Genomic DNA, 14,943 nt, shown 5'->3' with positions numbered 1-14,943 from the left:
AGACCACTCCTCTCCCCAGAGATGTTCCCCAGTCAGCCGATAACCATAACCTGTCCAGTGTGTGTCATGTGGGTTTAGCGGTCACAAAGTGATGTACAACTAAATAAAGTAAAAGAAATAAGAAAATGAAGTGCTGAAACAGCAAACAAACAAATATGTATGTATGTATGTGAAGTGAAGATTGTATAAAAACCAGAAAAAGTTTTAACTGCTTTTTAAAAGAGTCCACAGAGTCCACAGATTTTAGGATATAATTCAGGAGGAGCTGTAATCATGGTCTTTGTCTTGTTGGCATTTAGAAGAAGGTAAATTCAAGAGAGTCAATCACTAATCCAGGTCAAATAGTGGACTTGGGTTGACAGACCAGCTGGTGAGACATAAAACCAAAGAATTATCTGGAGCTGTTGTGGTTACACTTTATTTATTAATGTTTTTCTACCACAGCAGAGAAAAAGTGAGGGAAGGAAAGGGAAACTGTCCAAGTAGAAAAGAATGGCTGAGGGAGACTCGGTTACAGACACCAAGGATGAGCATTCCTGTCACATTTCCCTGAAGTCCTTCTTGTCCTGTAGACGAATCTGCAGTCATAAAAAACTGTGGCACACCTTTTACAAACAAACAATGCTCTTGCCTTATCTGTGCCCTCTGATAACTTTTTATTTTTATTTTTTTTTAATTAAAATGGTTTAAAATTGTATTTGATTTGAGTTTTTTCTGATAAATAATCGTGCAGCATTACAGTTTTATTCACATCATGTTTTTCTGGTATTATTAGAAAAATGTAGACTTTTTTTAAAATAATAAATAAAAATTTGGGGTGACAGTTGAACTTGTCTGTTTCAGTGTCTCCTGTCGAAGTCCAGCAGCTGTTTGTAGTTAAAGAAGAAATTCCTCCTGAATGGTCTCCCAGTTTGGACCAGCAGGATCGAGAGCTGCTCCACATAAAGGAGGAAGAGGAAGAAATCTGGACCAGTCATGAGGAAGGACCGCATACTGGACAGGAAGAGGCTGAAATCACAGGTGTCCTGTTCACTGCTGTTCCTGTGAAGAGTGAAGATGATGAAGAGAAACCCGAGTCTTCAGATCGTCATCAGAGCCAAACTGGAAACTGCACAGAGGCAGAATCTCCGACCAGCTGCTCAGCTGAAAAGATAAAAGCTGAAGCTGGTGCAGAAGACTGTGGAGGACCAGAATCAGCCAATGGCACAGACTTAAAAAGTAATTTACAACCAAAAACTGATGAAAAAACTTCAGACTCCTCTGAGACAGAAGTCAGTAATAATGACGATGAAGATTGGCAGGAACCTTTGTCAGATTATGCACCTGAAGCTGAAGACAGTGATAACAGCTGGAAGGAGAGCAGTGCACTCGGGAGTGAAGTTTGTGGTGGAAAATGTAGCCAGTCTGAAAATCTAAAGGGACACAGGAGAGATCATACAGGACAGAAGGCATTTTGTTGTGGCGTTTGTGGTAAAAGATTCACCCGACAAGGGGATCTAAAGAGACACCTGAGAGTCCACACGGGAGAGAAACCATTTGATTGCAGTTTTTGTGGCAAAAGATTTAAACAGCAGGGGGTTCTTAAGAGTCATATGAGAATTCACACTGGAGAAAAGCCCTTTGCTTGCGATGTTTGCGGAAAAAGATTTATCCATCAGTCAAATCTCAAGTCACACACCAGAGTTCACACGGGAGAGAAACCATTTAGTTGTAGCATTTGTGGTAAACATTTTACAGAACAGGGGAGTTTGAAGAGGCACAGAGGAATCCACACAGGACAGAAGCCCTTTGGATGTGGCATTTGTGGGAAAACATTTAGCCGGAAGACACATTTTAATATACACATGACCGTCCACACGGGAGAAAAACCATTTGACTGTGGATTTTGTGGTAAAAAGTTTAGCCAGAAGACACACTTTAAGATCCACATCAGAGTCCACACTGGAGAGAAGCCCTTCAGTTGTGATGACTGTGGAAAAAAATTTAGACTTCAGTACAACCTTAAAAGACACATGAGAGTCCACTCGGGAGAAAAACCATTTGGCTGTGATGTTTGCGGTGAAAGATTTACAGAGCAGGGGAGTCTTAAACGGCACAGCGGAGTTCACACAGGAGAGAAACCATTTTGCTGTGACGACTGCGGTAAAACATTCAGTCGAAATACGCATCTTAAGAGACACATGCGGGTCCACACGGGAGAGAGGCCTTTTGGTTGTGACATTTGTGGTGAAAAATTTACCGAGCAGGGGGTTCTGAAGAGCCACAGGAGAGTTCACACGGGAGAGAAGCCATTCGGGTGTGACGTTTGTGGGAAGAGATTTAGACATCAGTATACACTTAAAAGACACACGGGTGTTCACACAGGGGAGAAACCGTTCTCCTGTGCTGTTTGTGGTGAAAGATTTACGAGACAGGGGAATCTAAAGAGACACATGCGTATCCACACATAATAATCCGCACTTCCATGCTTGTAAAATCAGCAACTGTATCAGTAAGAAGTACGTGATTTCACTGTATTTGTAAACTTTTTTATGTGTGTATTTTAAAGTTTATAATAAAAAAAGAACTTACCCAGGATGGTGGGTATTTATGATGCTTTGCTTCAGATGATGTCTGATTATTCTGTGATGTTATTTGTTTATGCTGTGAGCTGTCAGTCATTCACAAACTGAGACTACCTATATTACAGGTGTCAAACTCAAAGATCTGGAGCCAACTCTTCCTCTTTACACATTTGATTCTGATTTGTATGTTTTTAAAATCATTGTGTTGAATATTTATTTTCCCTGCAGAAACGTCTCAGGTTCTTTTTATATAAATTATAAATTTATAAATTATTACATCATGAAGAAAGGTGAAGAAATGGCCATAAACAGCTGCGGTGTTTTCAGTTATGGAGAGGCCATACAGAGGGGTCATAGTAAGTGACCCCAGCTTTTGTGTTGTTATTTGCACTTCTACAGAAAATGTCTCTCCTGCTTTGTAGAATTTCAACTTTAAGACATATTTTAGCACTTTTATAGCTGTGGCTACATTTCTCTAAGTGTATTGTGGGTCTATGGTTGTACTTATGCTTGCTGGTTCATGGTGTGGTTTAAAATAGATTGTTTATGTTTCAATTTGTTGTGTGACCTGTAAAGGTGGCCCAGTATACAGGTTTAATAATGATGTGGAATTACACAGTATTATTTTAAATCTAAATCTAATGGGTCTTACTGAACAGTTTAGTTGATAACCTCTTTTCTGTGGACATACCTTGTGTGAGTGCAACCCATGCCCAACTGCACATCACTGACAGTATGAATATTGTCTCAGCTTGTTTTTCAAAGTGAGCTGAGCCAAATACCTCCACCTGAGGCACAAGTGAGAACACATATATTTACAATTTAGGTTTAGAAATCATGTAAACAGTGTCCATTGGTGTAAAAAGTTAAATATATTGGAAATGACAGTGAGTTATTTTATTTGTCATGTTTGGATTCATCAAATCAAAATGCATAAGAAATAAAACATGTTATCACCACAGCAGAGAACTTCTGAGAAAGATGTTTAGACAGTGTTGTAGATGATTCCATTAAAATGCATCAGCAGAGCAAACAAACACTATACCCACACAGAGACTACAGATCTTCACCATATTAGGTGTTCTTTAAGTCTTTTATGGTCTCTGGTAGGGTATCCGGTGCCATTATGGCCTGTTATTGGACCCGGAGTTTGCAACATCCCCCAAAAACCCGAAGAGTAGAGTCCTGGCCCCTAGCCCTGCCAGTGTAGCAGAAATGATGAGGATGATGATGATGCAGCAGCCGTTCTTCTCTGCGTGAGTAGCTTAATGTTGTTCGTGTGTAATTTACGTTGAGTAGGCTAACCACGTTATTACATTAATGTATGTAAGGTGAACTAGCAAACATCATCATAGCTACATGCGGCTGTCTTCTTGTTTGATGGCAGATACTCCCTTCACCCTGGCCAAAAAGGCTAAAATGACCAAAGAAAAAGTGGAAAACAGTTAAACATGAGAGGTTTTTGGACAAAGTTTGTGTTTTTTCCATTGTTTAAGCTGCTTCCAGCCAAGAGTGATACCATATATGCCCCATAGCTGCAGAAAAGGCTAACATTGTTATCTTTTTACAAAAAAAACAGCTGAACATGAGAGGTTTTTGGACCAATTTTGTGTTCTCCATTCTTTAAGCACCGATTCGAGCACCGTTTAAGCACCGGCACCGTTTCAAAAGTACCAGTTTGGTACTGGTATCGGATAAAACCTAAACGATACCCATCCCTAGTCTCTGGCAATATCCAGTTTTTCATATTTAGCCAGAAACATTTGGACACAGGACCTGAGAGAAAAAACATGTCCTGGTTCCAGCAGGCTGTTCTCCTTTGTTCTCCCTTGTTCCTCTCCCCCCTCTCTCTCTGTCTTGCTCTCAGGTGGAGTAGGGGCAGTGCCTTGGCTCACTGTACCACCCGTGGGTGGAGCTGCCCTACTTTCTGGTCCAGCCTGCACATCTGCTTCCCATTTTCTCATCACCACTCTGGAATAAAAGCCCAGCTGAAACATTCACTCGTTGCCTCTCAGGTTTCCAAACCTTATTACTTGTTTGGTAAGTGGTTTCTAGTTCTCCAGTCCAGTACTCACACTGGAATACTCACTTGTCCTCCCACACTCCACCCCTTCTGCCCTCCAGAACCATCATCTGCCTTCCCCATCAGTACATCAAAACTAATCTAATCAGTCAGCAGATACTAGTTTAAGGACCTCCTACTGCCCTGTCCAGTTCTCCTAGAGTAACGATCTGTCTCCTGGAGTCTCCTCCACGCTGGGAGACACAGCAAACCTTCTAGCACTGGTACATATTCATGTGCCATCCTGGAGGATTTGGACTAGCTGTGCAACCTCTCCAGGGTCCAAATATCGCCTCATGCTACTAGTAGTGACACTGATCGTAGCCAAATGCAAAACTATTGAAAATAAATGAGAGTGGCCTCCACCTGTAACACCATAACTGTTTTGGGGGTTGTCTCATCATTGCCCCTCTATATCCCAGATGTTTAACTGATTAACTAATTCTATACTCTGATTAAAAAGTGCTCTTTTAAGTTTTTAGGACAGTGTATTATGTGTCTGTCTGTGTTGTATACAGTAGCTCTTGAAAACGAGACACTGAGCTCAATGTGACGGTCTGTTTAAATAAAGGATTTAAAAATAAATCAACCAACCAACCAACCAACCAATAAATAAATAAATAAATAAATAAATAAATAAATATATATCATGATGTTTATTTCAAATTAATTACTCTTAAGAAACCAAATAATCAACTTTCCAAGGGAGGCTCAAAGCCACAACTGGATTTATCTAAGATTCAATATGAAACTTAACCCTTTCATTTAAGACAGAATTTTGTTGTAATGAAATTAACATACAGAAATTAAAAGTGCAAAAGATAAGCTAACGATAAGCGAATTTATATATCTAGAAAAATAAATGTTAACATAAATAAATGTTAAAGACTTCTTTCCTGCGAAAAACACTTTTGACCTATGGTTCTATTTATTTCTTTTTTTAGAAGCCATAAAATTATTTTTAGAGTTAGAAAAGTTTTGTATCTAATTTGTGGATACAAAACTTTAAAGGAAATATCGCGAGGTTGGTTACAAAGCACTTCTGTCAGGTACAATGAATTTGAATGTTCTCCGTGAAGTCCCACGCTGTGACAGGATTCATAAATCTGCAGGTTTCCCCACAGCTGTGATTTTTTTAAATCTCGTGGTCGCTGCGGTGACCTGGGATAAAGGTGCCCGAGTGGATGCCTGCTCAGAAAACGCAGGAGACACGTCAACAAATCTTCCCCCAAAAAATAAGTCAAGGAGAGTGGACGCCCTGTTGGAGTCTGTGACACATTCATGCATCAGGTCCGGACAGACATGCAAACATCGCGTCTGTGTTCGGAAGTCGATTCCGCGCAGGCCTGGTTCGTCTGAAAGGAGCCCACAGTTTGTTTTAAAGAAGAGGATAGCCGCTGACAGCATGGACGAAGTGGATTATCTGCAGCAGTACGTCGCTGACAGCCTGCCGTTTGAAGAAAAACCAGAGATCAAACCGCTCGGACTCCATCAGCTGCAGGATGCTGATATTAACCGAGCCGATGGTGAGAATAATCTCAGATTTTATTTGAAGAAAACCGCTAACTAGCTGCTAGCTCGCCGTAGGGCTGGATAAATTTGTTTTTAATCTAAGATGTTTGATATGAAGACACAATCAGGTCCTTAACGGGTCTTTAAAATGATTTAAAAACAGCCTGAGATGGATAGCAACCGATATTACACCGTGTCGTTTATTTATTGAACGAAAAACTGAACCCAAATGAAGAAACAGTATGTGGACAACTAAATGCGCCCCATGATTCAGCCGCTGCAAAACCACCTTTAGCAGAAATAACTTGAAGTCGCTGTTGTGTGACTTCGGAGGAATTTTTGGCCCACTCTCCTTCAGAGCGTTGCTTCAGCTCATTGAGGTTTGCGGCATTCATGTCTGCACAGCTCTCTCTTAAGGTCCCCCCGCAGCATTTCAGTCAGTCTCAAGTCTGGACTTTGATTGGGCCATTGCAACATGTCCATTCTTCCCTTTTTCAGCCTTTCTGTTGCAGATTTTCTGCTGTGCTTGGCATCGTTGTCCTGTTGCATGACCCAGTTTACACCAAGCTTTAGCTGTCAGACAGATGGCCTCACATTTGACTCCTGGCTGCAGCCTACTAAGCAGTAAGGCTGTGCCCAGTTTTTCATGCATTGCGTCTGTGCATGCATAAAGAGTCTGCAGTGTGGGGTGTTTATTACCAAGAACATTAAATTAGCCAAATAATTATAGTTGGTTCTCACAACAAGAGAAAGAGATAACAGTGTCAAACCTGAATATAATACATCTACATGAGCAACAGGCTCAAAGTATCACTTCTGTGATGTGCAGCTGTTGCATGAGAAATAAGTTTTTTGCCATGTTTTGCTCTGTTGACTTATTTGCAGTGCTAGGGTGGCCTATACACAAGTGTGTGGTGTCGATGCATCGTTGCCCCCAAATATCAATATTTTATGAAATTAATTAAAATACTTGTTAAACATGCATTAAATTGGCTCAACTGAAAAAACCATCCAACACTGGACCCTTAACTTGACAGATCTACTTCGTACTTCAGGGTAAGCTAATCGTTCAGTCACATGAGTAAAAATTGGACAGCAACATCCTTACATCTACAAAAATAGTGATTGTGTTTTGTATTTTTCACATTCTGCCCAGAGCTTCAGGTTGTTGCACTCATGACCCATGGTATGCACTCATGGTAGTCTGATAGGAGGAAACCTTTCTGCAAACAGTTGCAGTCTGACTTGGACTTGAGTCCACAGACGTGTGATTCTTGACAATTTATTACATGCAATTGCATATAATTGCCAACCTGACTCCATTTAGCTGCAGACTAATTAATAATTGAAGCGAGATAAACTTTATCTTATTAGATAAAACGGATATTGACGAAGTTTAACTTTGGCGACATAATTTGCAGTTAAAAAAGGCGATGAATTGAAATATGTTATTGCAGTACTCGGCATATCGCAAAATATAAAAAATTCAAATGTTGTTTTATTGTGAAAATACAGCATTGTGGAGTGTCTGCTGGTGATTGCCACATCTACTTATTTCTGTTAATATTTTGATATTCTTTCTATATACCGACCACGTGTTCCTCTTGCATCTCTGACTGACATGACTATGGTTTTAGGTCTTCTCAAGCTGGCTAACATACAGAAATCCAGGTTATGCAGAACTTGTTTTATAATGCGCCTGACTGTATTCACAGCTTAAACATATCAGGGCATAATAAAAACCCGTGTGCTCCTTAGCAGGTGTTCAGACTATGTCTGACATGAACAGCAACACGTGACGTAGTCCACAGTTTCAGAAACTTAGCCTACATGTAGAAGCACTATGTGGAAAAACTGCCTCCACAGCTGTTGCGACGTAGCATCCAGGAGTCAAACGTGAGGTCACCTGTCTAACAGCTGAAGTTTGGCCTAAACTGGGTTATATAACAGGACGGTGATTCCAAGCACAGCAGCAAATCTGCAACAGTCTGGCTGGAAAAGGGGGCAGGAAGGTGTTGCAATGGCCTAGTTGAAGTCCAGGCTTCAGCTTGATTGAAATGATGTAGTGGGACCTTAAGAGAGCTGTGCACAAGTGAATTCCTGCAAACCTCAATGATCTGAAGCAACACAGTAAAGAGGAGTGGGCGAGAATTCCTCCACAACAGTGCGAGCCTGATAAAGTCATACAGAACATGATTACTTAAAGTTAGCGCTGCCATACATGCTTCTACGAGCACAGGTTAGGGAAAAAGTAGGAAGAGGTTAGATGCAACACAGATCACAGTTATTAATCTGTGCATGCTTTGCGTGGTCACCAGTTCTGGACAAAAAATAGTATACATTCAACAGCTGAAAGGAAAGCTGGCAAAAATGCTGACCGTGCAAGTTATTAGACTCATTAGTATCTCAGTCGAGTCCGGACTGGGCTGAAGACTCTCCTCTTTAGGCTGCAGAGTCTGTGCGTTCAAAAAGGAATCTCAAGTTTCGGTCCATCTGACCACAGAAGAGTTTTCCACTTTGCTTCCGTCCAGTTTAAAGAGAAGACTTTGGCCTTTCTGGGTCCTGTTCACATGTGCCTCCTTTACATGATGGAGCTTTGACCTGCATGTGCGGATGGCACCGTGAGCTGTGTTCAGACAGTGATTTCTTGAAGTGTTCCTGAGCTCATGCACTGACTTCCATGGCAAAATTTCCTTTTAATTCAGTGCCGCCTGAGGGCATGAAGATTACGAGCACCCAATATAGATTTTCAGACCCTCCATTGTGCATGAAGATGTTCAAATTCTCCAAAATTTTACATTCTTCTAAAAAAGTTTCTGAAAAACTCTGCTTCTCTAAGACGTTCTTTTATAACCAATCATGTTACTAAACTGCTCCCACTGGGTTACAAAAAAGAAATATGGTTGCATTATGTTTCTTTTTTGCATTTTAAATAACATCCAAACCTTTTTGAAATTAAGTTTTTTAAAATTTCAAGAAATCAAAGTTCTATGTTAGGGTTAGATCACCATATTGAGTCTTATAGAAGAATTAATTAGATTTAAAGTTTAAAGAAAAATAAGAAATATATTTCTTTGGTCATCAGGGAAAAACAAAGCTTAAGTTGGTTTTACAATCTTCAGACTGAGGTCCATCTGAGATCATCTGTTCATCTGAGAAACAGCACTGTTTTCCAGTTGGTGGTGGTTTTGTATGTCCCATATCTTGACCATAACCTTCTGTGGAGGTTAGGTGTTTTTTTTTTTTGTTTTTTTTTAAAGTTTTTATGTAACCTGGTAAAAAGTTCAACTTGAAATTAGCTTGTAGTTCAGACTTTGTTGTAGAAAAATAAGTCTTGGTAGTTTGACAGTCGTCTTTATATAAACACAAACATGGGGGAGGCTGTAGCCTGCACCAAGAGACAAGATCTTTATATCTGTCTCTCCTATCCTTACTGCTGCTGAGGGTATTCTTTTCCATATCCCATCGGTCTAAACAGCCCAACACCACATGTCTGGCAATGAAACGCATGGTCAAAACCCCCCCAAAACTAGTAGCCAAATGAGTAAGAGCAGGTAAGAGCCTTCCATTGGGTAATTATTGCTGTGATTAATAGATTTTGACTAGCCGTGTGGAGCAAACTGGAGCTTCTCATTGTTTAAACCACCATGTCAGAAGATGTAGATCTATGTTTGTGGAACAGATGTTACTCAGCTTCAGATTGGCCTGAATTAAGCAGAGAAAATGACTGAAATTACTGAAAGTGGCACAGGATCTCTCTGATGCATTTCTTTTAAAACCTGGAAGGATATAGTGGTGAACAATCTTCTCCAAAAAATCTTGAATGATTGTGACAGGAGATGACTGAAGCGTTTGAAGTCAGAATCAACAGTAGAACTCTCGGCTGTGTTTTAATAGTTAAATAGCATTTCCACATGCACATTGGAAAGAGTATTCAAGGGATGGGGATTAAACAGCTGCTGAGCTGTAAGAAAACCACTAAAAAGGGCTTCAGTTTGGTAGGGAGCATACTGATTGAAAAAGCTCATGTGGTCTAAGTCCAGATTTACCTGATCCTGAGTGATGGCTGCATCTGGTGGTGAAGAGAGGCTGATTAGTTGATGCACCTGTCATCGACCCTTCTACTATATGCAACCAGCTGGGCAGTTTGTTCAGAAACAATGTGTTCAAACACTAAGGTCACCTGACTACCTAAATATTCTGAATGACCTTGTCATCGTTGAATGTTTTTGTTCCCTAATTGAACGTGCATGTTTAAAAATGGCAGTGCCAGGGACCATGAAACGCCATCTTTACACATGCAAGTAAAGGTATAATTTGCAATAAAACCCAGCTGCTACTATTGTTCTAGCAAGATATTAACTCAAATGGTTTTTAACATAAGATACACAATGATCATTACATTACAGTAATGTTTATAATTACTAAAACAGTATTAAATGATCCACACCCATAGAAATGTGCATACTTGTAAATGTGATGTGTATTTTTAGTTGAATAACTGGTGACTGGTAAATCTTGATATACTCTATTCCTAACATCATACTTTGCTGTGCAGTATAATGTGACCAGTTTGTCTGGCTCAGACTCTGGGCACCACTAGCTCACTTGGAACAGTTTATGGATGCAGTCTGAATACATAAACTGTCGGCTTATCGTGAGCTCGATGTTCATGCCCAGCGTGAGCTGGAAGTAATGGCTGGTTATTGGACCCGTACAGTGTGTGTAGAGGAATTGCAGGATCTGGCTGCGCGGAGTGACTGATACATCCACACGTACACGGGTATTTTTAAAACGCAGATTTTTCTGTGCGTTTGCACCTTTCGTCCACACGTAAACGGCGTTTTCAGTCACTGAAAACTGAGATTTTTAAAAACTCCGGTCAGGGTGGATATTTTTGAAAACTCAGTTTTTGCGTTTACGTGTGGACGAGGAAAACGGAGAAAACGCAGCATCAAAGGTGTGCACCTTTTTTGACGTTGCACTGTGCGCCACGTTTTTGTTTTGGTGAAATGAATTTCTACAATGGCGGACTGTTACTGTTACTCTCTGCAGTGTTTAAATGCTGACATATACACACACAGTTACTGTCCCTCCACACATAGGACGTTCTGCTTCTATGCACCATCTTTGTTTACTATTTCCCACCGAGGCTTCTAGACTTCTGATTGGCCAACATTTCTACACGGTTAGGAATATATCGCCACCTGTTGCTTTTACATGTTCCTAGCAGCGTTTTCCTTTAATTTTGCATTTATGTGTGGATGGGATTTTAAAAAAACACAAAAACAAATACCCGTGTGCGTGTGGACGTAGCCTAAAACTCATAGTGAATACGTGGTGTGAGTTAAAACACACTACAAGGATTTCAAACTGCTGAGGATGAGTGTCGGTGTATTTCAAATCAGTTATCGATGTAAACGTGTGTTTCATTGCTGCCTGCAGATATTCAGCAACTTGTGGTGATCAAAGAAGAGGCTCCATGGGACCAGCATTACTCGGAACACCTCCACATAAAGACGGAGCAGGAGGAACTGTGGGCCAGTCAGGAGGGAGAGCACCTTAATGGGTTCGAGGAGACTGAAATCACTGGGTTTCCATTCAATATTCTAGTAAAGAGTGAAGATGATGAAGAGAAACCTCATTTTTCACAGCTTCATAAAAGCCAAACTAAAGACTGCACGGCGGCTGAGCCTCCAAGCAGCAGCTTGACTAAATGGATTAAGATAGAAACTTACGGAGAGGACGGTAGATCACTAGAACTAGCCAGGAAACCTGATCCCAGTACTCATTTACAAACAAATATTGTTAAAGGGGCTTCTGACTCTTCAGAGACGGAGGTCAGTGATGAGGATTGGCAGGGCCCGTTGTCAGATTCTGGACCTGAAACTGAAGACAGTGAAAATGGAAAGCTCGAGTCGGGCGTTCCTAGTGAGGCGGGACATAACACTCCGAAAAAAAACTTTAGCTGCTCTGCGTGCGGTAAACATTTTGTCTACAAGCAGTCTCTTAAGAGGCACATCAGACGTAATTCAGAAAATGGTTCTTCTGGCTGTTTGGATAACATGAAATGTTTTAAACGGAAGCAAAGCATAGACTCGCACATCAAAATTTACACGGGAGAGAAACCGTTTGGCTGTGGGTTCTGTGGCAAAAGAGTTAAGTACCTGTACAATCTTAAATCGCACATGAGGGTCCACACGGGAGAAAAGTTATTTGGCTGTGACATTTGTGGAAAAAGGTTTACGCATCACCAGAACCTGAAGACGCATGTGACAATCCATTCAGGGGAGAAACCGTTTGTGTGCGATATTTGTGGCAAAAGAGCAAGGCATCAGAATAATCTAAAGATACACATGATAGCCCACACAGGGGAGAAACCGTTTGGGTGCGACGACTGCGGTAAAAGATTTAAACGGAAGACTCATCTGACGACGCACATGACCGTCCACACGGCAGAAAAGCCATTCGGCTGCGACGTGTGCGGCAAAAGATTTAACCGCAAATCCCACCTTAGGACGCACATGATCGTTCACACGGGGGAGAAACCGTACGGTTGCGATGTTTGTGGCAAGAAATTTAACCGAAAAACGCACCTGGAGTCTCACATCACGGTTCACACAGGAGAGAAACCGTTTGGTTGCGCCATTTGTGATCAAGGATTTACCCAGCAGGGAAGTTTAAATCGACATATGAGATTTCACTTGGGGTAGAAACGCGGTCACAGTCACAGAGTTTGGTCTGAAAGGGTCAAAGTGTCGCTGAAAGCCACAGCAGAGGCTCTGAGAATTATTGCTCTCTTCATGTGTGTCTACAGTTTCGAGACTATCTTTTTGTTTTTGAGATTAATCTTTGTTGGGATTCTTGACATTTTATGTTACAAGTTAAGAATTGTGGCAGCACAGAAAGAAGCTCCTGGATTTGAACCCACTTCCCCTCTGGGGCACCCTGTGTGGATGCCCTTGGGCTTCCTCAGGGTACCCCAGCTTTGTGCCACAGTCAGAGGACATGCTTGTTAGATAAATGGGTAACTCTAAATTTGCCTTAACTGTGAATGAGTGTGTCTGGTTGTCTGGACAGGCCCTGTAGCCCTCTGTGAGAGCTGTTAGGGCTCCAGCCCCACAACCCTGCACTGAATTGGCAAGAGCAGTTAAAGTGATCGGCTGTAATGACATCATTTATGGATTCAGTCGTCTCCTGCGTTGGATGAGGCTCTGGTCTCTTTATCATCCTGCAGTGCTTTATTTTGTTTGTTTGTTTGTTTTGTAGGTGTCCCAAAACTATTGACTGGCCATTCTTGGCCCCTGCTTCATGAAACACGACTTTAAATAAAACTTTAAAAAACTGTGGCTCACAGTGTCCCGGAGCCGGCAGAAGACTCTCTTTTGAGCTGATGTAAGACTTCAGTGTGGAGCCTTAACAAGTAATCTGTTGTTGTGGATGGATTGTCTCTTCCTGCCATATGATGGCATTTGTCTCAGCCAAACAAACGTTGTCTACGCTGGGAGATTTTGGATTATTGTTAACTTTGAGGTGCCTCCGATTTTGTTTGCTTTCTCTGAGCATTTGGAGCGAGAAATGACGACTGAAGTCAGACTCATCGAGCCGATGGTTTACAAGGTGCAGCGCTCCACCAGCTGGAAAGCTTAAGGCAGTCAACAAAGTTTGACCACAAAATGAATTCTGTTTTGTATGTTTGTCTCCAGCTGTCACAGCTGCACTGATTCAGCACTTGTATCTCCTAATCCAGCCGTTATTTTTCATTTATTCATCATTATTTATAATTATTAATCTTTTTTTTATTATTTTGATTAACCTAATGATCATTGGAGAAAAATGTTTCCCTCTGTGCCATTTTGTTTGAGATAATTGACTGAAACATTTTGTGTGTTATGAATTTGGGAGAACTTTGATTCATGGATCTATAATCCTGAAAATTTCAATAATTTCCTAATTTTTCCTAAAATGAATTGAAAAATATTAATTTAATGTTTGTATTTATTGGATTCCTTAATTGAATTTAGGTGAAAGTTACCTAATTAGTATTTGAAATTATTTTTAGGGGAAAATTTACACTTAAAAAAAAGAGATAATGAAGGATTTATTTTTTAAAAATTAATTTTGAGTTGAACCAACATGTAGCGTCATTAGCAGCTTTGCACTTTAAGTTTTTTCCACATTGATTTCAGCCTCGAGCTTTGAGTTTTGACTTGATCACCACATTGGTTTGTCCAGCAGATGGCAACAGTGTGACAAAAAAAAGAGATGCAAGGCTGGCACTCTGTTTGCTGTTGTATACTTGTGTTGTTCATGCATCTTTAGTTATTAATCAAGTCAAGACAATAGCTTGTTTATTATACATTTGAAAGAATGACAGTGTTACATTAAAGTGTGTAAATCAAAATAAACCCTTTTCCCACCAAGTCCAGTGTTGGTTTCATTTTCTCGATTGTTGAACTTGTTGAGAAAACCGTGAGATGAAGCTAAGCTCCTGTTGTGCAAAGCATTTGATAAGAAATGCAGCATTGTGTTTAAAAACAGATTCTAATGTTTGCACACAAAATGATTCATAACTGGTTCTTTGTCTTTGCCTTCCAAGATTATTTTTTCTCAGTCCAAACCTGTTAGTTTCTTAGACACTGATTTGGTAACGAGCATCCTCGCACTCCTTCAGTATCTGTTCTGTCCTCCTGCTCTCTCGCACTCTGTCCTAACATGACGTGACATCAGAAATCATCTTCATGACTCACATATTAGCAGCTTCTCAAATTATTACACAAGCCACTGTTAATGCATGGCTGCCAA

General features: G+C 40.7%; 1 protein-coding gene across 1 annotated transcript; it reads left to right on the top strand.

Annotated features, from left to right (window-relative positions):
• Positions 1-5,747: 5,747 nt before the first annotated feature.
• LOC146512185 (uncharacterized) lies at positions 5,748-14,599 on the top strand. Its single transcript, XM_085170507.1, has 2 exons — positions 5,748-6,152; positions 11,584-14,599. Exons 1-2 carry the CDS (start codon positions 6,032-6,034, stop codon positions 12,849-12,851), a joined length of 1,389 nt encoding a protein of 462 aa, XP_085026633.1. The 5' UTR covers positions 5,748-6,031; the 3' UTR covers positions 12,852-14,599.
• The last annotated feature ends 344 nt before the right edge of the window (positions 14,600-14,943 follow it).

This window comes from Neolamprologus multifasciatus, chromosome 8 (assembly GCF_963576455.1).
Source record: "Neolamprologus multifasciatus chromosome 8, fNeoMul1.2, whole genome shotgun sequence".
In the NCBI taxonomy this organism is placed as follows: domain Eukaryota; kingdom Metazoa; phylum Chordata; class Actinopteri; order Cichliformes; family Cichlidae; genus Neolamprologus; species Neolamprologus multifasciatus.
Note: the sequence above shows the minus strand (reverse complement) of the source record. Positions and strands in the feature narration are given on the sequence as shown.